Here is a 25,297-nt window from a genome sequence, read left to right as displayed (position 1 = left end):
AGAAGTTCGGCGAAACCAATCAATTCAGATGCAGTCAAGCGCTATTATGTGTAATCTTTGTGCTTCCTTATATGATGTAATTTGAACTACGTCTGACCTGATTCCCATTTAAGAGGGGATACGTAGGCAGCCTTATGGGTTCGGTCACAATTCAATAAAATTTTCATTTTCCCCACAATTGGAAACTGGGGCAGAATTTTGAGGAGTACCCTTAAAATTCCGAAGTAATTTCAGTCGATCATCGCAAGCAGCCATCAGAAGCATCAACCCGTTAAACTGGGGCAGAATTTTGAGGAGGACCCTTAAAATTCCGAAGCAAGAGAGGTTACAATGTCCTGAACCACGTCACAGTCGTCGGTTCATCTAAAAACTATTTCTTAAATATATACTTATGTCATATTTTTACAAAATCCATGCATGTTTATTATCGAAATCGCTTTGTTCAGCAACGCTACCCCCAATGATACATACCGTATCACCAGATCAAAGCCGAACAGGGCAAGCAAGGCTAGCGGGGATACGAACTAACCTCCCTTCTACAAAACTCACGATTTTTCTTTGGATGCAGACACTTGGATTGCGAAAGCATCTGACATACTATACATTCACGAGATAAACGTTGTTCAGGAATACAACTCTCAGAATTGTTTGCGTTTACCAGCATTTGCTATCCACGTACGCCGGCGATATTCCCTATATCGCAATGTCCCCAGCATTCACAATGTCGCAACCTGCTATCAACTAAGAAACTCTATTACCATTTGCCATTTTATTTTATTTCTGCATTGCATAAGGCTACCATTCTGCCTTCCGAGACTAAACACTGTCTCCATCTGCATTTTCTGCATTGCATAAGGCTACCATTCTGCCTTCGGGACTAAAACACTTTCTCCATCTGCATTTTCTGCATTGCATAAGGCTACCATTCTGCCTTCCGAGATTAAACACTGTCTCCATCTGCATTTTTTCTGCATTGCAAAGAAGGAAATAATTTTTTGATATAACAGGTTTAGAGCAAGTTTTAAAATATAAAAATAATAAATATAATTATATGAGTAAATAAAATGTTGATATATACAAGGAAGAAAATAAATTTTTGAGATACATTTAATGTGTTATACACATTGATATACAAATAATATAATTATTTTATTGTGATACACATTGATAAAAAGGCAAAAATAAATGTTAAATAACTATATATATGATTTCATATTTTAAATATACAAAGAAGTAAAATAAAATTTTAATATACATGCTGATATACACAAGGAAGAAGAAAAAATTGTGATATACACATTATTGTTGTGATATATATTTATTGGTTATTTGATGCCAATACCTATAATTATGACTATTTTCTGCTAATTATGTGCGTACAATGTCACACCATACCAAAACTCCTTTCCCTTTTTTACTTACTTATCTCTCCTGTAAATCTCATTTGTATAAAAAATTTCAGAAAATTTTAGGTAATTAAGCTTTGAGGTTATTTTTTCCAACAATTGTCGCATTGATCAGTTCATTTTGTAAGTTTTACAAATTTTACTGCCTGAAAAGTTAGTAAAGTTTGAGATATTTGCTTCGTTTGTTATATTGAGCTTATTCTTACACGAGTATTACTTTTCCAATTCTTTATTAAACAACTACATTAAAATTAGCCAAAAGAAGGTAGCCTTCACTCCTTCAGGGGTTCGGTTACCATATCAGGCCTAGCCAACCTTAACGGGTCAGGCCCAGGTCGGCCATGTGACATCCTTAAATTTGGCTACGTTCCTTCTTTTTCGGGAAATTTTCACAATTGCTTAAGAATTCAAAAAATATTTTATAATCTACAACTTTAAATGGAATTTCATATTCTACAACTTAAACATGTTAAACGTACAATCCTTAAAATATGGCAAAATCCCTAAAAAAAAAAAAAGGGAATCCAATGTTGTGATCGTATCCCATCCCATAAATAGTCCCAACAAATTCTTCATTTTGTTAAATCTACATTATGAGTGTAAACCCATTAGGTTACCGCTACAATACTATTATGATAACGTTGCATCCTCCATAAAAATAGGTATCTATCTTCTTTGCAGAGGAGAAGCCAAATCACTTACTTTCCCGTTTCTTTTTCATTGCCTCAAAAAAAACCAAGCAAAATGTCTGGTATTAGCAATCCCAAGTTCAATATCCATGTTTAGCCATTAATGGAGAAAGCAGCCACTACATATTGAAATTTTCTACCAAGCCTAGGGCTTGGTTTAATAATTTGAAAAATGATGAATTATTATGTTTATACAATTTATGTGTATATATATATATATATATGTATATGTATATATATATATAATAGTGTATATGATATATATAGATATCATATATTACTATATGTAATTATACAATATACAATCATTAATTAACACTTTACAAAAATCCAGCATTCACATAACACATATTATAGAACCTTTAATTTATAATTATATAATATATCCTATATATGATATATAATATATTATATATCACTATATATGTATGATATATACTAATTGCGTGGAGAAGTATCCTTAATGGAAAAATTAGAGGAAAATTGGTACGGATAGTTTAGGTGAGAGAATAAGAGAGATATGTGTTATGTTAGGTGAGAGAGAATATAAGAGAGAGATAATAGGGATAAGACAAGTTATATACAATTTAATTTAAACATTAAATTTTAAAGTAAATTGTATATGTGTAATATTCTGAAAGTAGTTGTAATTTATTTAAATAAGTATTAAAGAAATTGTATTCTATGTAAATTCCTCTTCTTTTTCCCCCTTGAAAGTGGAGCCATAAAAGTCATAAAAATTGCACGGGGCGCTCTATTTGATCGCCCCCATTTAACCTATACCCATTTTTTAAAAAGTTTTAACTTGTACCCATTTTTTAAACAACTTCAGCCCCCTTTCTCCTCCTTCGTTTTCTTCTTCTTCTTCTTCTTCTTCTTCTTCTTCTTCTTCTTCTGCTGCTGCTGCTGCTGTCGGTGCTGCTATGGAACTTCAGTTCATGGGATGATTTCCATAAGTATATTTATCAGATTATTTAAAAATAAATTATAAGTAATTACGTAAGTTAGTAGACAATAATTTGTGAATATTTCCACGTAATTCTGTTCTATTCACGTTTATTATTTCCAAAATTTATGATTTAGATATTGTTGGCAATCTGATTATTTTATAATAGCAATACACTATGAAAGAATAAGCTGATTATTTATCTAGTATGTTAGAAAACTTTTTCAAAAACTTCACCTATTTTAGTGTGAAATTTTACAAATGAACTAAATAACTTCAGCATCTTCTGCTGAAGTTTTTGAAAAAGCTTTATGACAGAACTAATGAATCCAGGACAAAAAAGCTTCAGCTTATATAGTGCTAAAGTTTTTACAAATGAACCAAATAACTTCAGCATCTTCTGCTGAAGTTTTTGAAAAAGCTTATCCAGGATAAAAAAACTTCAGCTTATTTAGTGCTGAAGTTTTTACAAATGAACTAAATAACTTCAGCATCTTTTACTGAAGTTTTTGAAAAAGCTTATCCAGGACAAAAAAAACTTCAGCTATTTTGGTGCTGAAGTTTTTACAAATGTACTAAATAACTTCAGCATCTTCTGCTGAAATTTTTGAAAAAGTTTTATGACAAAACTAATGAATCCAGGACAAAAAAAACTTCAGCTATTTTCGTGCTGAAGTTTTACAAATAAACTAAATAACTTTAGCATCTTATCTAGGACAAAAAAACTTCAGTGTATTGCCTTTGTTACTCCAGGCCCGTCTACTAGAATGCTGAAGTTCTGCGTGATTGCCTTTGCTACTTCAGCCCCGTATGCTGAAGTTCGCGAAAAAGTGGGTACACTTGTAATTTTTTTTGCAAAGCTGGCACAAGTTAAAACGTGACCCAAAAAGCGGGTGTAGATGCAAATCCCCCATAAAAGTATGAGAAAGTTGCAAATCAGCATTTTCAAGATACTCTTCATAGGTGCTCTATACGGTTGTTAAATTTGGCCTAAGCCCAAATGAACCGTCTTGAGAAGGTTAGGCTGGTTATTAACACGTTTACTTATTGAACTCAACTCATCTTGAGTTAACCCCTTTAAAGTTGGACTAATTTTTAGTCTAAATTGATGCATGAGTAACTTTACCAAAATATCGTAGCAATAAATTTATTTTTTTGTTTGATATGTTATATATGATTAGAAAAAAAGAAAAAAAAAGTCTTATTTGGTAATTATACAGTTCATAAAAAAATAACATATATTAACTAAAAGTTTATAAGAGTTGGGCGGATTGGAGTTAAAATAGCACGGGCTAGCCAATTTTCGGACTGATAATTGAAAAATAGCCACTATTTTGCTGCAACGCACAACGCAGAAAGTTCCAGCATTATATACTGGAGATTGGAGCACCTGTGTATGAACTTCCAGCATATTATGCTGGACCTCCAGCACACGGAAAGTTCCAGCATAATATACTGGAGATTGGAGCACCTGTATATGAACTTCCAGCATATTATGTTGGAACTCTAGCACATTATGAAATTCCAGCATGTTATGCTGGAAGTTCACATGTAAAAAATTCAAATTCCAGCATATCATGCTGGAATATTTTCCGAATTTTGAACAATATTTTTGTTCAGATTTATCTTTGCATGAAAAGTGGCTAAAATCCGATTACTTTTGAAAATGTGGCTATTTTTCAATTACAACTTATAAATCTGACTATTTTTGAATTTCACCCCGGATTGGACTATGACTCATTTTTTAGCCCATCTAGATTCATCCCATTTTAGCCCAAATAATTTTTTAGCGTATCATTTGACCCGTCCAATTATTGACTCAACCCATTTTAACCCACCAAAATTTTAACACTCGTGGTGCTCTAGAATGTTACTGCAATTCCTTAAAGAATCTCTATAATTGTGCAGTTGTGTGCCTAACCCAATTGTCATTACAAAAATCATAAAAGGAAAACAAGTATGATAAAGTTCCAAACTTTCATGCTTAATATCTAGTCCCAACTGACATTATTATAAAACCAGATAAGGAAGAAACTTCGAAAAAGTCCAAAATTTCCATGCTTAGCCAAAAATACATTAAAAAAGGTGGGGTCCAATGCTTAATTCTATTAAAAATAGACATTCTTTCTCATCTCTACTATTTAGGATAAACACAAATTTGGCCTTGTCAATAGTGAGTTCACAGTAAGAATGGAAGACCAAGAACAGGGGACCAAGGCAAGAGTTGTGAAGGTAGAGTCTAAGGAATCATGGGATTTCCATGTTAATCAAGCCACTGTTCAAGGATCCCCTGTAAGTAAAACCTGCATGGCTATTAAAATCTTGATTTTTTTTTTTATCTGTGAGTTTAAGCTTTTCCAAGAATATCCCCCCTTGTATTCGTGATTGAAGCTTATTCTTTTCTTCAAGTTGGAAACTCTTTTTTGGAGTTTTTTATTTGTAGTATGTGTCAATTCATTTTTCCCTTTTTTTTTTTTTTTGTAGATTGTGGCACACTTTACTGCTGCTTGGTGTATTCCCTCTGTGGCAATGAACCCCTATATGGAGGAGTTGGCTTCTATGTACCAAAATACTATATCAATTCTCACAATTGATGTGGATGAGGTCAAGGTAATTTCTTTAGCCCTTTGGTGTAAAAGACACTACTTTAAAACTTAATAGATGTAGAAATTTCCTTTGCTGAACCTACTGCTAAGTGCTAAAGAATGGTTTGGTCAAGGGAGGTTAGTTGCATGTGGCCAGAGACGGATCCAGGATTAAATTTAATAGGTTCAGCTTTTAATATTTTTAGTATTGAACTCATTATACTATTAAAATTATGGGTTCAAATCTAATACTTATTGAGATTTTAGTAGGTTTTTACATATAAATTTATACTATGTGTCGAAAGTTATGGGTTCAGTTGAACCCGTAGGGGAAAGGCTCATCCGCCCCTGCCCGTGGTTGTGGCATCCCCTTCAGTGGTATTATCTATTGTATTGTGTGTCTTCCTGACTTTAGTTAAAGTGGTAAAAGGAAATGCAGGACTTTAATGCATGTGACATAGCCGAGTTGTGTCTTATACTAGTCCTTTTTTAGCTTTCCAGTAGTATATCTCTCTAATTAATCAAATACAGCATGTTGAGATCTCATAAGCAAAGTATAAAAGATAGCAAGGACCTAGTTATCGGGCTGTACCAATTCATCCTTGTCTACAAGTTTGTCGATACTGCTATCCGTCCAAAAGCTCACATCTTCATCACGAAGCAACTTTGAGATAGGGATTTGGAAAAGCATGTGATATATCGGACTAGACATATCCTCTGATCAAACATTTAGTTGTCACGAACTGTTTTGGTTTCTATCAACCTTGGATTTAATTGGTCTTGCTTTTACAGCATAGTTTGATGTTATGGATAGTGATTTTATTTGGCATCAAGAGGGTCTTTATAAATCCTTTATACCAAGAAAAAAATTGGTTTTCAAACTGATAACTCTTGGAATGTCCTTAATTGAGATCATCTCTTTTATTTCTCCTTCACTCAAACATGTAATTCATGACAAGTCATTACTCCTATTCTGAAAACAATTTTAAATTTCTTTAGTTTCATGAGCTACTGATGCACGTATATCATGTCTGTCGTCAGATAGTTGCTTAGTTGTGTGGCCTTACTTGTCTTCATCTGTTCCAATGTCTTATAGAGTCTTAGTTATGAATTATGACGAATCAGTCATACAATGATGTCAGAATAATCTCATAGGCATGCAATATGCCAATATCACATTGTGCAACAAGAATATGTTAGTAGACAAAGTGAATAACAAAATTAGTTTCATAGAGTGGATTATGTGGTTCATCCCTTTGATTCCTTTTGCCTTTCTACTATGATGAGCCTTTCAATTTGACGAGGAGGCAACTCCTGTTGTACAAAGGCTGGGTCTTTTTCGCCTAGATAGTATCATCCACTTGAAAAAGTGGTTTGCATGAAAAGGGAATTGTTTCAAGAATAAGATGCTTCTGATGGAATTTGTTTCACTAAAAGTCCTCCAACTCCCAAGTGAAACAGGCTTAAGTTTTGAGCTTTTGGATTGACTGCTTAGCTTGTATAGTTGTATGCTACAACTTACTATTGTTTTCCTTACATGAGTGGGTCAGAGAGATCATCATCTCATATTGTTTTGCTGAAAAGTTTTTCTACCCTTTCTATTTTCTGGTGTAATATTCCAAGTTTCACTTTTTGTGTATAATTCTGATCTGGTCTATTGAAGGCATTTATTCTCTAGCTGTCCCAACTTGACACTTGGGGCCAATTAAACTCGACACTTGGGGCCAACTAAACTTGACACTTGGGGCTAATTGGCTTCTACGAAGTCATTTGATATCGTTCACAACTTCACATGATTGTCAAATGTCAACTGAGTCAACCATAATGGTACTTTTTGTCAAGTCTTCACCCAATGTAGAAAAATTGTTTTGCTGTTCTTCATTTCCTGAAATATTGAGCATTCAGGAAAAATTACATATCTCACTATAATACTACTTGAAATCCTCCCTTACCTTTTCTCTCTAAAAAAATATTACTTGAAATCTGAAGAAATTAAAACCATGAAATGATTTCCAAAGAAGTGGAGTAATACCTAACACACAATGTTGGAATTTCCCATATTAAATCAGAGAATAACCACTTGGTTTCCGTCTTTCAATTTTACCATTCCTCATTTTATGCTGTTTAAGATATAAGCTCGTCGATCTTTAAGATATTTAAGAGTAGAATAGTCTTTTCAATTATTTGCAAGTGGCCAAGTTGAGAGATTCTTCGTCTGCTGGTCGCAACTCCTAGTTCTTATATGTATTGCAATCAGATATGGAATATGCAAATACTTTGTCTAGGGAAAGGCTTCACATATATAATATAAAGCAATCACTTCAGATGCTGTCTAGCATTACTTTAGATATGTTAGATTAATACTACAAGATTCTCGTTTGTAGAGAGAGTTTGATGATTATCTAACCAGATTCTTCTTCAGTGATTCCTGATCTTTTCTCTATAAATTGTGGATGGAGAATCTGATTGATAATAGCTAGGTATTTGCATTAATTTTCATAATGAAAAAGATAATAATTCTAATTCTAACTAGTATGAAACTGTATTCTAGGAAACCAAGTACATTTATCATTTTGTCATTTAAGTGATCATTGATCAGCTACCAGCGAACCCGTTAAGATTTTATTTAGCTACCTAGTTTCTCTTCTCTGTTTCTGAAACAGTACTCTGTTGTCTATTTGATTTGTTGTAAATCCAATGGCACAAACCTTCATTGACAGATGAATTTCTCCATGTTGTCTGAAGAAACTATTGTCCACATTCAAATGCAAGATTTTGTTATTTGTTGTTAGGAGTGGCAAACGGGCGGGTCGGGTCGGATATGGTTCGGGTCGAAAACGGGTAATGAAAAAAATAGAAAAATTATCCGACCCGACCCATATTTAATACGCATAAAAAACCGGTTAACCGGCGGATAATGGGTAACCATATTATCCATGACTTCTTGCATATGATAACTTTTGGGAGAGCAAGCCCCAATTTGTGGCTTTACAAATGTAAAAGTTAGACCCATTGGTTATCCATTTTCTAAATAGATAATATGTTCTTATCCATGTTTGACCCGTTTTTAAAAAGTTCATTATCCAACCCATTTTTTAGTGGATAATATGGGTGGTTAACCATTTTCTTTTAACCATTTTGCCAGCCCTATTTGTTGTACTGTCTTATTCCTTTTCAGTCTTGCTAGTTTCTGGTGTTAAAAAGGCTGTATATCACAACTTTACTGCTTATACCGGTAAATATAGCAGCTAGATTGTATTTAGCTATGATAGAGAACCTTTTAAGCAAGAACTCTGACTTTCAGGTTCCACCTAATATAAGCAGATTAAAATGCTCGGATCTTGTTTTACTGGGATGATAGGTTGGTGATTCGCATTATTTTGTTTTTGTTTACGGTTGGTAGGAGGTGGCTAGCAAATACGAGGTGAAAGCCATGCCAACATTTCTTCTGCTGAAAGATGGTGTGCCAGTAGACAAGCTAGTTGGTGCAAATCCAGATGAGATAAGGAAAAGGGTTCAAAGTCTTGCTCAGTCCAACCCTACAGATATAGCCTAGTCCAAATAATACATATTGTTGTTATATATTGTGCTGCAAAAGAGATTATTTGAGTGTGTGGCTTGTGCTATTTCATCTTTAAATTGTAGTAGATAATTCCATATCCACTTATAGAAGACTGTTTAATAATAGTGCTTCTTCTATCTTCAAAGCGTGTAATTAAGTATCAGATAAGTTTAACTTAATTACCTATGAATGGCTTTTGTCGACACTGAGAAGGTATTTGGCCTTATGTAAGATAGTGGTCCTGGAATCTATGTGCATGCCAAACCCGAAAAAGGGAATCAGAAAACGAAAGGAGCGATAAGCGAGACTCGTGTTCTTATTTCAACTTACCGCGAATCATTAATTTGAAATTTTTTGTTTTTTATGGATGTCGCTACCTAATTGGAAAATTGCAGCAAGAGGAAGTTAGATCATGCGAGGCAAATTATATGTATATATAGTTTGAGGTGAAAGTAATGAATTCATTTTATTGAATTCGTTTTAGATCCGCCTTTGATCAAGATGTAAAACAACAGATTTTAATACATTGGTGCCACTTGCCAAGAGGATACGTCGAGATTCCTCAAGCACTATATGTATGTATTGGGCATGACAAACGGGTGGATAAATGGAGTGTGGCTTTCTCGCTTTAGTTGTTTTCGTGATGCATCAATATACGTATTGTCGTGACTACATATTAGCTTGATATTATTGATAGTTACAATGCAGTCTATTTCTTTAGGCAGAATGATGCTTCATAACTTCTAAACCTTTCAACTTATAAGGACATATATTACTAATCGACTTTGGAAAAAAAATTAGAATTTCTTTTTCAAGACATCTAGATAGTGAAAGATTATTCTTTTATATTTCTGCAAGCTAAGCAAAGTCATGAGATTGACTAACCACCTCGAGCCGAGTGAGCTTGCACCCAGAGCGTGGTGGCCGAACGCACCTTTCATTGTCACTTACTAAAAGGAAATAAAGGACAAAGGACAGTTCGATGTACTAAACTCTGGCTATCATCATATTACAGGATTAAAAAAAAGGGCAGACTTTATATTGATTATATTATATACAAAATAACTTTTGGATTTGTATGATCAGAAGCTATTTTTGCCACTTATATCTATGACATATGTTCAAACAACAATAATTTTTACTATTGCTTCAAGACTCTTACTTGTCAAAAAGGAAATACCGAAAACGTTTAGAGCGTTTCACATCATAGAGTGACTTGTGTATTGGGGTTACGTAAATGGATAGACAAAATGGAGAGTTGCTTTCATGTCGATTATTACTGCTAATACAAATGCTAATTAGTTTGGTTACATGAATGAAGCAAAGTCAAAAGGAATAGTTGAAAAGGCAACGTCCACTCATGAATGAAGATAGGCATATAAGATTTCTTTGGAATAAAATATCTAAGCATAAATTTGAAGAGGGACCATAAGAGAAAAGAGACATTGTTAATGGTGGGTAATAATGTTCAAACACAACCACACTTTGAAGGGTCGTGAATGCCTTATTCCCAGGACAAAGAGTATCCTTTCTTTTTTTCATTCTTTTCTATCGTTATTGAATCCATAAATTAACTATTTTCCTTTCGAGACATATTCATATATTCTTGTCGTACCAATAAGCAAGATGATTTTGAATTATGAGAATCAACATATTCAGGTTTCGGTAGACATTTGAATATTTGTTTCTTACTTTTGTGAAAGAAATTTTTCATATTGAAACTACATAAAGAGTAATATGATTTACTATATCATTTATTGTTAAATGCGTTGTCATAAAGTTTCAAACAATTATTTTAAAACTGATTTTATTCTTTAAATTAAAGTGTCATAAAAATAGGACAAGGATAGTTAATAAACTAAAACCCCCTGAACTATAAAAGCAGTTCGTGATTTTTATTCTTAGACGTGGCAAATTGTGGAACCAGAACACTTCAACTCTTAGTAAAGCAGTGTAACATGTTTCAAGTACCTCTTCGCAATTCGCATACTATTCAAAGTAAACCACATATTTTTACATTGTAGGCCCGCCCGGGGGTGGGGTTGGGTGAGTGGGTTGGGTGGAGGGGGGGGGGGGGTTAAACCTTAAATCAAAACAGGAATAGACAGTCTTTTGAGACTAATCTGATTTGTTCTTTGAATAATAGCGGTAGGGGTGTCAATGGTTCCGTTCGGATGGTTATTGTATAAAATTTGTACCATACCAATTTTTCGGTTATTCTATTATGTATAACCAAAATTAGACTTTTCGAAACCATCCCAATCATGTCGGTTTCACTTCAGTATAGGTACGGTTCGGTTAATTTTCGGTATTTTTTTAAATATCTTGTAAAATTCACCAGTAGAAGTAGAATGCAATAACTTATGTTCTTTTACAGGACTTACCAAAACTTTCTAGACATTTTTACTGTTTAAAGGGTGATGAATGAAAAAAACATGAAAGATGGCTAGAGTATAGATCCATCAACTACTCGACAGCAACGTAAAAGAAACCAAGTAAAAGCAAAGAAAACATAAATCACACAAGTGGAAAGATATTAACCAAGCCGGGACTCAAGAATAAAGTTTATATTAAATATTCAAAAAGATAAATCTAAATTGTATGAAAGGAAACATATTCAATACATTGTAGTTTTCTACTCATTATCGCTAGAACACTTTGTGTCTTGCTAATAAAGATACTTAAAATAACTTAGTTTAAGTATAAGTAACATAATAGATTTTAGGACTAGTATTTTGAGTTTAATTACTTTTTGCTTGTAACAATTTTCATAATTCCAAGACCCAATGAAAAATTTAATGCTTTATTCGTTTTAAACTTACTATATAAATATATTTTCCACATATAAAATTTATTCGGCATGATTCGGTTTTTTTTTCGGTTTATTTATATAAAAAAAAAATCTTCCCTAATTATCGGTACGGTTATAGATTTATATAAAAACCTACGGTTTCTTTAAAAGAAACCTAAAAGTCGATTCGGTGCGGTACAGTTCGATCAGTTTAGTCGATTTTCAAATATCTATTGACAACCCTAAATAGCGGTCTTTAAGAATGATGCAAATTTTCAAAGAACACACACAAAAATCTCCAATAAAAATTCACAATTGTCGAAACACGTTTTTCACACTGTTTTACTAACAAAATTATAAAAAGCTTTTCCAGAAGTCGTCCAAGTGGCTTATTTGATTAACAATTTAAGATTAATCAATAGTAAACTATAAAACCTTACGGCTCAACAACTTAAGCACTATTCCCCATATAACATTTACGTTTTACGAAGTTAGAAAAAGAAAAAAAAATGACTAGCCACTTTAAATTCTATATTTTTTTTTTCTATTGACAACTGAATTATCCCAATACAGAAAAAAGGTATTTAAAGCAAACTGTTGATTATTCTTTTGGAACAATTTTAGCACTTCTTTTGGCATGGCGTAAGGATATGTGTCTACCTTTAACCACAAATTAATTTTGTACCAAGTATTTTTTTGGAAAGTAATTTTTGTTCAAATTTAAGGTAATTGGCGAGCTTTTAGAAGGAAAAAAGTGTTCTCGAATAAAAGCAAATAAAAGTATTCCTAAAAATATTATTTTTAAAATACTTTTGAGAGAAATAAATTTACAAATACTTTCTCAAAAGTATTTTTTTAAATTAATTAGCCAAATACAAAGTATTTTATTTTTTTCAAAAATAAACTGATTTTAGAAGCACGGCTAAACAATCTTGGCTATTTTAGAAAAGAATTTTATCTACCGTAATGGACATATATTCCAGGTGAAAATTCGGATTAAAATATGCAGAGTAACTTTTTAGGCTACTAGTAGTTCTATAGCAGATGCTTTAAAAAGAAGGAATAATGGTGTCAAAAGCCAATGCCACTGAAGGTGAAGGTGACGTAAAAGTAGGGTTCAATTTTTAACTGTCAAAACCAAAATCTCCCTCCACCACTCATATAATTTCCTTCCACTTCTCCATCTCCTCCTCATTTTCCTCCATTTTTCCCGTTCCGCCAAACACGCCCGCCACTGTCCAAAAACACTCTTCAACAGAAAATTTCCCGGCGCCGGCTAACTCTCAGTTCCGGCCACCTTTCGGAGAAAAGAAATGGCGGAAACAGAAGAAGATGGTTCAAATTGGCTTATAGAACTTGGGTTAATGGAAGACCTTCCTTCCCTTGAACCCAATGCTCAATGGCCCTCTACTGCTTTTTCCCTTCCTAATAATGTCAGGTAATTTTAATATATAGCTTTGTTTTCAAGTAATTTTAGTAAATTAATTGAAGTTTACTCTGGTTGATATTTCTGTAGATTGATTCTTATCTTATTTTGCAATTCAAGTTTCATTCTTTTATTGATCCTTTTTTAAAAATTAATTAAGTTGGTGAAATGGGAATGTGGGGTTGAATTTTCTTGAACTAAGAAATTGAAGTGAACTATTTAAAATGCCAAACACAAAAAAAGAACTGACCTTTAAGTGTACTGCTTAAAAAGCCAAAAAGAAGACAATAAAAACAATTTTTGTGGCAGGGCATATAACTCATTATCTGTTGAGTGTTGACTACTACAAGTAATTTTAACTTGTTCACTTCCTTATTGAAAAAGAAAAGGAAAAAAGAAAAATTTGCTTGTACACTTGTCAAATAGCTTTAGTTTCAGTTTCAATAAGCAGAGGAAAGTTCAATTTGAGTTCTGAGGGTGATTTTGTGCTATTATGTGGTGTGTTTCAGAATAAGGAGGTTGTGAGTAAGATGAGGATGGTGACTATCTCAGTAGGTTATATAAATGATTAGTTTGTGATTAAACAAGGGAAATAATGAGTTTTGTAGTATTTTCAAGTTTATTCTTCTACTGCCAATGTTGTATGTGGCCTCTATAGCATAGAAGAAGAAGATTTTGTTAATCTAATTGGATTCGGTCTGTAGGTGCCTCACTATTCTGAAGCTGTCAAATGATTGATTTTATTGTTATCCCGCTATTGATTTTATTGTTATTCCGCTCTTTGTTGGATAGAGTTATCCATAAACATATAGGTTTTCCAAGTTAGACGCTTTAGCTGATCTCGTAAAATACTGATGAACAAATTAGGATTTATGCTAAGTAAGATGCAGAGCTCATGGATAAAACAAGCTTCTAGGAACATGAAAATTATTTCTGTGGCCTTCCTTCCTCTGTACCCATTTCCTTTTCCCAAACAAGAAAAAGGAATGATTGAGTATGGATATGTTTTTCATATATAAAGTTGGAGGTTTAGAGACACTTGATTTTGAAGAGATTTTTTGGCAATTATCTCCGCCTGTAGTTTAATCTGCAGCCTTAGTCGTAGAAGAGATACTCATCCATTTTAACATTAATCTTGTAAGAGGAGGATTGTATATGCTAAGTCCTCTCGGTCTTTTCAATATCTTGCACTAATAACTTTAATTTTATGAAAATGTTTCCATTTTTGTGTTGCACAACTAAGCCGATTGATCGTTAGAGTTGGTGGTGACTGTGATGTGTTTCTTACCTAATTACAGTTCTGGATTAGATGATTCCTACGGCAATTCAGATAGTCTGAAGGACCGTGGCTCCAAAAAGAGGTATTTTTCTTTTAATCAATTGTTTGCTGGAGTTTTTTAAACACGAGTTGAAAGAGTCGAAAACAGTAGCCTCTAGCACATAACATCAGAATATCTCTTGTTCTACTGTATTGTGTATTCTATTGTATTGTATATCAGAAAGTTGAAAAAGCATCAGTGATGTCTTGTAGCATTATCTAACAATATCATGTTATTCTTTCTTTGTTTTTGAAGTGTTTCTTTTCCCTCTTTCCCAGTATTCCATTATATGAAACTTTATTTGTTTCAGGGCGAGATCTGGAGCATGTGCATCTGATTCAAAAGCACAAAGGGAGAAAATGCGTAGGGACAAGCTGAATGACAGGCACACACACTCTCTCTCTCCTTCTCTTTTTCTGTGTGTTATCCAACTCTTGCATGCTTGACTGATGGTTAGTGCTGCATTTAAATTCGTTACTGCTGGTTGCTGGAATTATTTTTGAATATAAAATTGTTTTTGTATTCTTCTATTTTATTTCGTCAAGGTTCCAAGAATTAAGTTCTATCCTGGAACCTGGAAAGCAGCCCAAAATGGATAAATCTGTTATCTTGAGTGATGCGGTTCGAATGGTGGTGCAGTTGAGAGATGAAGCTCAGAAGCTCAAAGAGTCTTATGACAACTTGCAGGAGAAGGTTAATGAATTGAAGGTGTGTTCATTGAACTCATTATCTCGTTGTTATTTTCTCGCTCATGAGCTATGTATAAAGTGATTATTCTTTTGATCTTTTCTAGGCTGAGAAAAATGAACTCCGAGATGAGAAACAGAAGCTGAAAGCAGAGAAAGACAAACTTGAGCAGCAACTGAAGACCATGAACGCTCAACCTGGGTTTTTACCACACCCGCCTGCAATGGCTTCAACTTTTTCAGCCCCACATCAAGTCTATGCAAGCAAAATGATGCCATATCTTGGCTACCCTGGAATTCCTATGTGGCAGTTTGTGCCTCCTGCTGCAGTTGATACCTCAGAGGATCATGCTCTCCGTCCCCCAGTTGCTTAAATCTTATGCGACTTTTTGTTACTAGAATTATGGGAATGTTTTGACTCGTATGTCAACAACTTTGTTGACGTTTGCTGACATTTTGTTCTCCTAATATTATCAGATTGGTAAATCATAGTATGATGAGGTAGTCAATCAACTGATTGTGTATAGTAACGTGTAAATCTCGTTGAAGTTTACATGAATACCTTATTTATATCATCTGACCAAGCATACATCCTCAAAGACATGCTATTAGTCGTTGTTCAATTTTGACTACAATTTTGTAGCTAGAGTTGCAGTCAGCTAACAACTTCTAGTTTAGAGCAGGAATGGTTAATACATTCATATCCTCTAGGTCAACAATGTCAGATGTTTTAGAGCGACTATGCATGAATGCTCTTTCTTGTCATTTACCCTTTAGATAATATATTGACAGCTACTACTACTTGCTCTAATTTTTGTGCACTTGGAAGGAAAAGGTTGAGCACTCATTTAATTAGTAAGCTGTCATGCTCATTTTTATTTCATGACCATAATTTTCTTCATCCGCCGAGATGATAACAACAACAATAACCCAATGGAATCCCACAAGTGGGGTCTGGGGAGGGTAATGTGTACGCAGACCTTACCCCTACTTCTTCAGAGTAGGGAGGCTGTTTCCGATAGACTCTCGGCTAAAGAAGATGAAAAGATACTTCATCCGCCGAGATAAAACAATAAAAATGATTTTTTTTACCCGGCTTTGTTGTATGTGCAATTTATTTGTTGAGAGTCATGTTTGCCCATCTAACAACTTTTTACTCTATTTTTCAGTTAACTATTTTCAGAAACTATGTTTTTGATACTGAAATAGGTTTTCATTGAAGAAACATCTTCTGTAAACCATGTAAGTCCATGTATGCTAAGTAAAGATTCACTGGAAACTCGCCTCTAAAAGAGATGATCGTCGTGCAAGCTATTGTTGTTATATGGATTAATAATCATGGCTTAAGCATAACAATTGGAAATACATAAGATATGTAAAATCATGGCTTAAACTTCACAATCGAAGTTACAAACATCTCAGAGCTCTCTTCACTCATGTTCTCTAATATGAATCTTAACAAAAGCTTCCCAAGAAGCATTTGATTCTTTAGATTATTAGATAAAGCATAAAATTGCAAAACTTGGACAATGCCTTGAATTGGATAATTTCTTAAGACTTGATCTTTTTCTTTTCTCAACAAGGCTGCTTGAACCCCATGTAATTCCCACTAGTGTAATCCCTCCAGATATCAACAGCTCCAAAACTGGTCATGAGAACAGTGCTTAAAGCCATTACTATGCCAACAGAAAACACAATGAGGGATGCTCTCCCATGATGTTTTATGGCTCTCTGAACTACTACTAATCCAACGATTGAGGCAACACAACATACAAGTGCAAAGATGAGGGCGTCGTCCACCTGCTCCATCCCTAGCAATAGATATTGCACAGCAGACATGCTAGAGGAGAAAAAAACCATGAATGAACAGGTTGCTGCTGTCACCTATTGTAAGAAAAAGTCATCAGAATCCTAAAAGAAAAAAGCCAAATTTAAGGATAACTAAGATGGAAGAATAAGAGGTATGGCAAAGCTTACTTCAGGAGTTATTCCAACTTGGATAAGAAGGGGACTAATTAGCATTCCACCACCAATTCCAAAAACGCCACCCAGAACCCCTGCTAGTAGTGCCATTAATGGGAATATGAGCTTCCCTGAAGGTCCATGTTTAGTTTCACTGCTTCCTTCCTGCATTTAAGGAACAAACTGAGTTAACTTTTAATCAAGAAATCAAGCAAAAGAAAGAGTTCAACTTTTGTGCACAGATATTGTATGGTATTTCTATCCCATGTCAAAATGACCTACACCATCAGGTAACTCTTATAGTAATGCTAATTTGGTAATCAAGAAATTTAAGTAAATAGCCTACTGTGACGGGCTAAATTACAACGATAGTGCAAAAATTATTTACATAGCGTAAGTAGTATAAACTCTCTTATAGATACCTGCTTCTTGGAAGGTATGTTCTGCTGACTTGCTCTATTATACAAGATCCATGACGTAAAGATGATAGCCATAGGAAACTGAACTGACGAGATGATCCAGTATCCCACACCACATGCCTCCATAGAAATGATTCCCTGCACATTCATTAAACAGTTTCTGTTACAATGTTACAAACTAGTAACCTAACATTTCAAAAATTCTTACTCTCATTACCACTTTCCTTTTTCTACTTCTTTCCTCATCTAGCCATTACCGTTCTTAAGCAGTTGGAATTAGTAGCAAATGGTTCAGCAATAACACATCTTAAGTCCATAAATTAAAGTACCAGATCCCACTTTCTTTCCAGTTTCAGAACTGAAGAAAGTGAAAGATTAGTAGGTCTTTCAACTAAATATCTTCTAGTCTATGGTGCCAGAAAGAGATTAGAGCCAAACAATTTAAGTACTCTGTAGTTTTTAAGCATCAAGTACTTAAAAATACTTTTTACGTGTTGGAGCTAATTTTGTGAATAAACAATTGCGTGTTTGGATAGAAATGATAAAGCTGAAAATAAACATGTTATCTACCTCTATAGCGAGGAACAAACAAGTTATTAAACATGATAGTAAAAACTACTTAGTTTTTTCCAAATTGTTGTTTTCATGGTCTCAACACAAACTATTACGTCATTTTTTGGGACGCAAAGAATATTACTTTTAACAGGGGAAGAGGACAGAACTCACTAAACTGAAAGAGGACAGGAATCGACATCATGTTTGTAATGCTAAAAAGAGTAGTAATATAAACAATTAGATTTCAGCATTATATTCTAGTGATGAGAAATAAAACTGAAATTAACCTTAAAGGGCGAAGATCTCTACGTAATTTTGGTGACCAGTGCGAGAAACGAGAACTCCAAATTGTTGAAACTTTGAAATTAATTCATATCCCATTCAAACCAAGTCATATGATAGTAGAATGTAGAAGAGCACTACTATAAATTACTGTATGTAGTTCCTCCTTTATTTAGTACTCCCTCCGATCCAAAATAAATGATTTTTTTGGTCTATTTTTGGTGGTCCACAATAAGTGATTTTTCAAGATTTCAAGAATTAATTACTTATTTTTTTTCTACATTGCCCTTGGAATAAATAATGTTGGAGTATGTGTTAGGAGTGGTTACGTGAAGAGATAGTAAAGATTAATATGATAAATTTAATGTTAAAGGGGAATTTCTTAATATGTGTGAAAACAACCAAAAAAAATCACGTATTTTGGACCGGAGAAGGGAGGAGTAATAGAGTATAAAAAATGTTAACAATATATAATAGGATCATAGGACTCAGTGATGGCATGAAGTGTCCCAAAAAAGGAAAAATAAGACAAATGAAAAAGATACGTGTAAACAAAACGGAGCATACTTGTCCATATCGATTTCCACGAAGAAGATAGAGGAAAAAGAAAGAAAACCAGAACATCACCAACACTCCAATTTTCATCCACGGAATGCTGCCTCCTCCTCCTCCCTTTGCTTCCTTCTCCAACAAAGGCTCACTCTCATTTTTTAGCAACCCATTTTCCAATTCTTGATTTCCATTTTTTATCCTCATCACCTCCACTTCTGATTCCAATTTCCAAAAACAAAAGCCTGATTTACATGTTTTGAAAGTACAAAAACCAAGAAACACAGCAAACAGTATAGTGATAAGCCATTCCGGGAGTACACGATTGCATATAACTCCAATGCTAACACCCAACAACATGCAGGGTTGCGAGAGCAATGCTATGTCAAAATCAATCAAAATCTTGCCACCATTTTTAGGACTTGTAATGAACATGTTACAAACAACATTAGCAATAGAGCCACCTGTGACCATAAATGCAGAAAAGCTTGAAGCTGTTTTGAGGTCTACACCAGCAATTACAGTGAGAACTGGTACATATAAACCTCCACCTCCAATCCCACCAGCACTAGATATAGAGGCTGCTAAAAAACAGAGCACCCCTGCTACTACAGTAGGAGCTTCAAGTAATTTTAGACCGGTATCTGCTTGTTTTTGCTGCTGATTAACCCTCCATTCATAGATTGCATTCAAGAATTGATTCAATTTGGGGATATCTGAAGTGGGGTTTGTTTGTTTTGCTATAGAAAATCTGCAGGTGGTAAAAAAAATAAGGAAGAATGTCCATTTCAGGTAGCTGTTGTGACAATTCATTTTCTAGAAAATGTTTTGTTACAATGAGAGAGTGCTTTGGAGGAGAGGTTTTAAGGTGGTGTAGTGTCCTTAAGAGGAAAAAAATGTTGATGGTTTAAAATATGGGACGTAATGACGGTTTGTACAAAGACATGGGAGGAAAACTAGAATTTATTTTGGACCTTTTTGCCACTTGTCATCGTCTTTATAACTTTCACCAATTGTCCATGTCAACATCCAAGCATATTTGCCTTCTTAGGATGAGATATTAAATCAGATGCATAATGGTGACTGATCAAATTGCTACTCTTTTAAGTGAAGAAAGAGGTCGAAGAATAAGTTGAAATAATGGGACAAATTAATGCTTAAAGCCTCAAACTCTATGTAACATTGTCTTCATTAAGGGTGTACATGGACCGGGTTGGTTCGATTTTTATTAAAACCAAACAAAATCAATTATATCGGATTTTATTGGTTCGATTTTCTCAGATTTTTCGGGTTTTTTTTGTTACATGAATAATATGTCAGTTTTAATTTGTTAAATTTTATATAAGTAAATATATGTTTGATAAAAATTTAAAAAATTGACAAACATATGATCTATTAAAATATTTTTATGGGAGAATTTTCTTAATAACACATGATAGTTATTTTTTTAGTTGTCTGGCAATAAATTTCGTTGATGTACAATTTTAAAGTTAACCGAATTTAAATTAAACATAAAAATCAATATGATACCTAAATAATGATATGTTCTATTTAACTTTTAGTTATCGAAATACCACGTCAAATTTGAAAAAGATATAAGAATCTATTATATCTTGACATACGAATATGGAAAAACAAAGAGATTGACACATTTCAATAACACTTGATAAGAAAGTGATCATACAATACATTATTTAAAGTTAATAAAAATAAAGTACTTCATATTCTATTAAATATTACATCCCATAAGAGAATGCCAAATATTTCTAGACATTTTTAAAGAGAATTCTATATAAAGTCTTAAAAGCATATATAAAAATTATATTTATATGTCGGTTTGGTTCGGTTTTTTTACTCAACACCAAACCAAGTCAGATCAAACCTTATCGGATTTTTTAATCGGTTTGATTTGACTTTTCGATTTGGTGCGGCTTTTCGGTTTGTTTTGTACACCCCTAATCTTCACGGCAATAACACGTATTTGCAATCACAATAAATAAGCAGAATTAGAAAATAACTTGTTGAGAAATAGAAGCTATATGCATGTTTTTTTGGACTAAGTTTTGTGAAATTGAAAACCTTGACCCTATTATGGTTTAGTTTTTTTTTGTTGGGGTTTGGGGTTGGGGGGGGGGCGGGGGGGGGGGGGGGGGGGGGGGGGGGGGGGAGACCATACAGGCATAGTGGAATTTTGTAGCCAAGTTTATGATTGTGGTTTTGGGTTGGGGGGAGACCGCGCATGTTCACAAATATCGTGGAGGAACAAGATGGATGATCAATACATGGGGATGATCAACATAACTTTTCTAACATATAGTTCTAGGTGTTTTATTATTACTACATGTATATGTTCATTTTGAACTTATTCTATTACTTGCAAGTATATAATGAATAATGATGATAGAGCCTGGTACTCACCTAGAATAGACGTAAATGACGTGTAACTTGCTTTTAAAATCAATTGAGACATCACGCAAGAAGCTTATCAGCCATATTTTGGAGTGCACGGGTGAAATGAAGCATCATGGAAGCTTCTTGGATTTGATAAGTTGGTTGTTTTTTTGGTTTACTTGGTGGAGTAAAGTAAACTGGAAAAACATATATGCATGTATCCGGTATTTATAATATATCTTGTATAAATAATTATTGATCAATCATGTAGTTAATTAACACACATTTTCAATGTTATAGAGTTTCAACTCTAAAGAAAAATTTCTTCCTTAACAAGACTACATAAAAATATTTTCATAATTTACACCTCTCTAGTCATTTGTTTTGCTGCATATTACGTTGACGCAGTATACACCCTACACCTAACTCCTGCTCTTTATATATTTGTCAAGCCGAAAGATTGAGGTACATTGGTTGATTATGTCAAGATTGGAAATATCATTACATATTTTGTTGCCTATTCATTACTAGTCCTTGTTATTAATTTTCTTTTTCAATTGACAAGGTGGAGGTCTAGAATCTGAAATTATATTGGAATAACCTTTTCTTATCCAAATTTATTGCTAATGAATTATATTCCTTTTGAGCTGGGGGGGAAGGATGAACTAGTGTGTAGCTGAAACTATCTAGTGGCAATTTTCTATTTTTTTTTCTGTTAAAAACTACTATAGATATTACTGATGGAACCAGATAATTAAGCCTGAAATTATGGTTTAAGGTAATTGTTTAACTTTTTTTTAAAGTCAAGATTGATGGTAATGACCTAATACTTGTAGTTTCGCTTATTCTTGTGGAAATGGGGGAGAAGTCATTCCCCAGTTCTGAAGCTTTATTGTTCTAGAAAATGCTGGTGCATATCTAGTTGGATATTTGAGCCCTGGAATCCATCTTTTGATGTTCTTATCCACGGTGAATCAAATATGTCCGAAGAAACCAGCTTTTTTAACACTACTATCAAAGAATGTTGAGCACTTTTGCTCAAAAGATCGAGCTATAACAACAACAACGATCAAGTAAAATTCCACTAGTGGGCTCTTTGTATGTACGCAGACCTTACCCCTACCTCAAGGAAGTGGAGAGGCTATTTACAAAAGACCCTCGGCTCAAGAAAACGAAAAGAAACAATATATCAGTATCGTCAACAGATACAATAGGAGTAATAACAGTATCATAAAGACCAGAAAATAGATGGAAAAACAATAGCCAGTAAATAAACCCGACACTATAAAACACGAAAGAGTAGTGAGAACACAACATTAACCACTAGCAGTCTAAGACAAATATCCTATCAGACTAGTCTCACTAGGTACGAAGTAAAAATACACTACAACCCTAATACTCGACATCCACAACTTCCTATCAAGGGCCATGTCCTCGGAAATCTGAAGCCACGCCCAGTGACGGAGGCAGGATTTCTGCTAGGGGGTTCAAAAAAAAAAGTTAAGAAGATTATAGTTATAGTCGGATTTGAACCAACAACCTTACGAACATTTCGAACCCACTTGACCACTAAGTTATGCTTTTGGGTTGTGTTAAGGGGATTCAAAATATAAAATATGAAGGTAAAAAATAGATTTTGCCTTATATATACAGTGTAATCTTTCGGCAAAAGGGGTTCGGGTGAACCTCTTCTACGCCCTTAAATCCGCCCCGGGCTACGCCATGTCCTGCCTGATCACCTCTCCCCAATATTTTTTAGGCTGCCCTCTACCTCTTCTCGTGCCTTCCAAAGCCAGCCGCTCACAACTCCTTACCGGGGCATCTAGGCTTCTCCTATGTATGTGCCCGAACCATCTGAGCCTCGCTTCCCGCGTCTTGCCATCAATGGGATCGGAGCTACGCCCACCTTCTCCCAAATATCATCATTCTTAATCTTATCCATCCTCGTGTGCCCGCACATCCACCTCAACATCCTTATTTCTGCTACTTTCATATTTTGGATATGTGAGTTCTTAACTGACCAACACTCAGCACAATACATCATGACCGATCTAACCACCGTTCTATAAAACTTACCTAAGGTACTCAAAGAGGAAGAATATGGGACACTTATTTGAGGTAGGATATTAAAAGTAATAGGCAGAAAATTTTAGCACTTGTGATTACTTATACTAATTAGTAATTTCACCGAGTATTTGCTTAGTAAATTGCCATGAAGATTATGCAACATGAAAGTGGAAAAGGAAAAAAGAAAGGGAAAAATAACATTGTATAGCCGCTCTCAAAATAATAATTAAAATATATACATATATATATATATATATATATATATAATATATAAATTTTATATACTTTTAAGACTATCAGACGTAAATAGTTGCGGACGTGGGCTAAAAGTGATTTTTTTAGCCCAAAAAAGAAAAGACATGGGACGAAAGATACTATAACTTTGGTCATATGACTTGAGTTACTAAAACTTTATAGCTGGTGGTGGTACCACCTTATTTTCATGCTCTTCAATATTCCAAATAATTTTTTCTGCTCGAATATTATCGTCTCTAAAGTCTGGACTGATGAAAGATAAGATGGTACCACCACTCATCAGCTATTCTTTGAAAGGAAAAATTAAAGTTAGCAAAAACCTATGCTCGTGCCAAATATGGAGTAGTAATTTAGATCAAACAAAAACAAATAGTACTAAGGACCTTTTGACTTTCACTAAATTATATCAAATCGAACCTTCTTTCATCTATGATTTGTACATGGGTATATATAGTTTTAAGTAATATGGATTGCCCAAACTTGTGGTTCTTGACAGAAAAACTCAAAACTTAAGCTCTTTGTAGGAAACTCTTTGAAAACGTTATCCAATAACCAAAAAAGCCATAAGCTAGAATACAACAAAACAGCATGTCAGTGGCTTTCTGAGTCTATAATGCAGTCTATCCTTATAGATGAAAAATGTATGTGCTTATGCATATTTAAGCATCACCTAATTAAATAAGGAAAAATACATTTCTATCACTAATTGAAAATTTTCCACCATTTTTGCAGGTGTAATATACTTGCGAAACAAATTGAATCCTGTTTGAAACACAAAATCATCAATCTATCAATTTCAATTCCAAACTTATTGGAGATTGAGCAAATATGATACTAAGTCAGAACATTAAGGGAAAAAGGGGGGGGTGGGGGGGTTATATTGGGTAGAGTTCGGAACCAAAATGTGGTTCTTTTGGACTCAAAGAATAAAAATATGTGGACAAAAAACATAGTGACCAAAATATATATATAGCGTCTTTAAATAAAACGCTATATTTGAATTAATTTAAGCGGGAAACTATAGCGTCTTTTGTTAAGACGTTATATATATAGCGTCTTAACAAAACATACTATACATATAAATATATCGTCCCCTTCCTTTCCCCCAAAACAGANATTCTCAGTCCCACATGCTAGCTAAGGCGTTATCTCGGACATTGTTGCTTGTTTTGGCTCCAAATCATAAAATCTTCGACTTTTTAAAAATATTAAATCGAGGTATTCCAACTTAGTTTTTGTTAAAACTTGTATAAAAAATGCATATTAGTTGTTTTTTATGTGCTCTATGTTATTTTGTGATTGTTTTGCGATTTAACTAATTTGTTATTATTTATCCGGACTATAATATTAGTGTGCTAAAAAAATTCGTAAAAAAGAGAAATTATTATTAGTTGTTAAAAAAAATGT

General features: G+C 33.9%; 3 protein-coding genes across 3 annotated transcripts; 2 read left to right on the top strand and 1 right to left on the bottom strand.

Annotated features, from left to right (window-relative positions):
• The first annotated feature begins 5,040 nt into the window (after positions 1-5,040).
• Positions 5,041-9,393, top strand: LOC109219654 (thioredoxin-like protein CXXS1). Its single transcript, XM_019384127.1, has 3 exons — positions 5,041-5,333; positions 5,526-5,651; positions 9,030-9,393. The coding sequence occupies exons 1-3, from the start codon at positions 5,232-5,234 to the stop codon at positions 9,180-9,182; spliced, it is 381 nt and encodes a 126-aa protein (XP_019239672.1). The 5' UTR covers positions 5,041-5,231; the 3' UTR covers positions 9,183-9,393.
• A 3,661-nt stretch (positions 9,394-13,054) lies between these two features.
• On the top strand, positions 13,055-16,033 carry LOC109219655 (transcription factor ILR3-like). The gene is made up of 5 exons (XM_019384128.1): positions 13,055-13,417; positions 14,704-14,766; positions 15,035-15,109; positions 15,270-15,432; positions 15,518-16,033. The coding sequence occupies exons 1-5, from the start codon at positions 13,293-13,295 to the stop codon at positions 15,782-15,784; spliced, it is 693 nt and encodes a 230-aa protein (XP_019239673.1). The 5' UTR covers positions 13,055-13,292; the 3' UTR covers positions 15,785-16,033.
• A 720-nt stretch (positions 16,034-16,753) lies between these two features.
• Positions 16,754-20,182, bottom strand: LOC109219656. The gene is made up of 4 exons (XM_019384129.1): positions 19,196-20,182; positions 17,795-17,929; positions 17,388-17,537; positions 16,754-17,294 (listed from the first exon to the last, which is right to left on the bottom strand). Exons 1-4 carry the CDS (start codon positions 19,988-19,990, stop codon positions 16,986-16,988), a joined length of 1,389 nt encoding a protein of 462 aa, XP_019239674.1. The 5' UTR covers positions 19,991-20,182; the 3' UTR covers positions 16,754-16,985.
• Between the last annotated feature and the right edge of the window lie 5,115 nt (positions 20,183-25,297).

Source organism: Nicotiana attenuata, unplaced genomic scaffold, assembly GCF_001879085.1.
Source record: "Nicotiana attenuata strain UT unplaced genomic scaffold, NIATTr2, whole genome shotgun sequence".
In the NCBI taxonomy this organism is placed as follows: domain Eukaryota; kingdom Viridiplantae; phylum Streptophyta; class Magnoliopsida; order Solanales; family Solanaceae; genus Nicotiana; species Nicotiana attenuata.
Note: the sequence above shows the minus strand (reverse complement) of the source record. Positions and strands in the feature narration are given on the sequence as shown.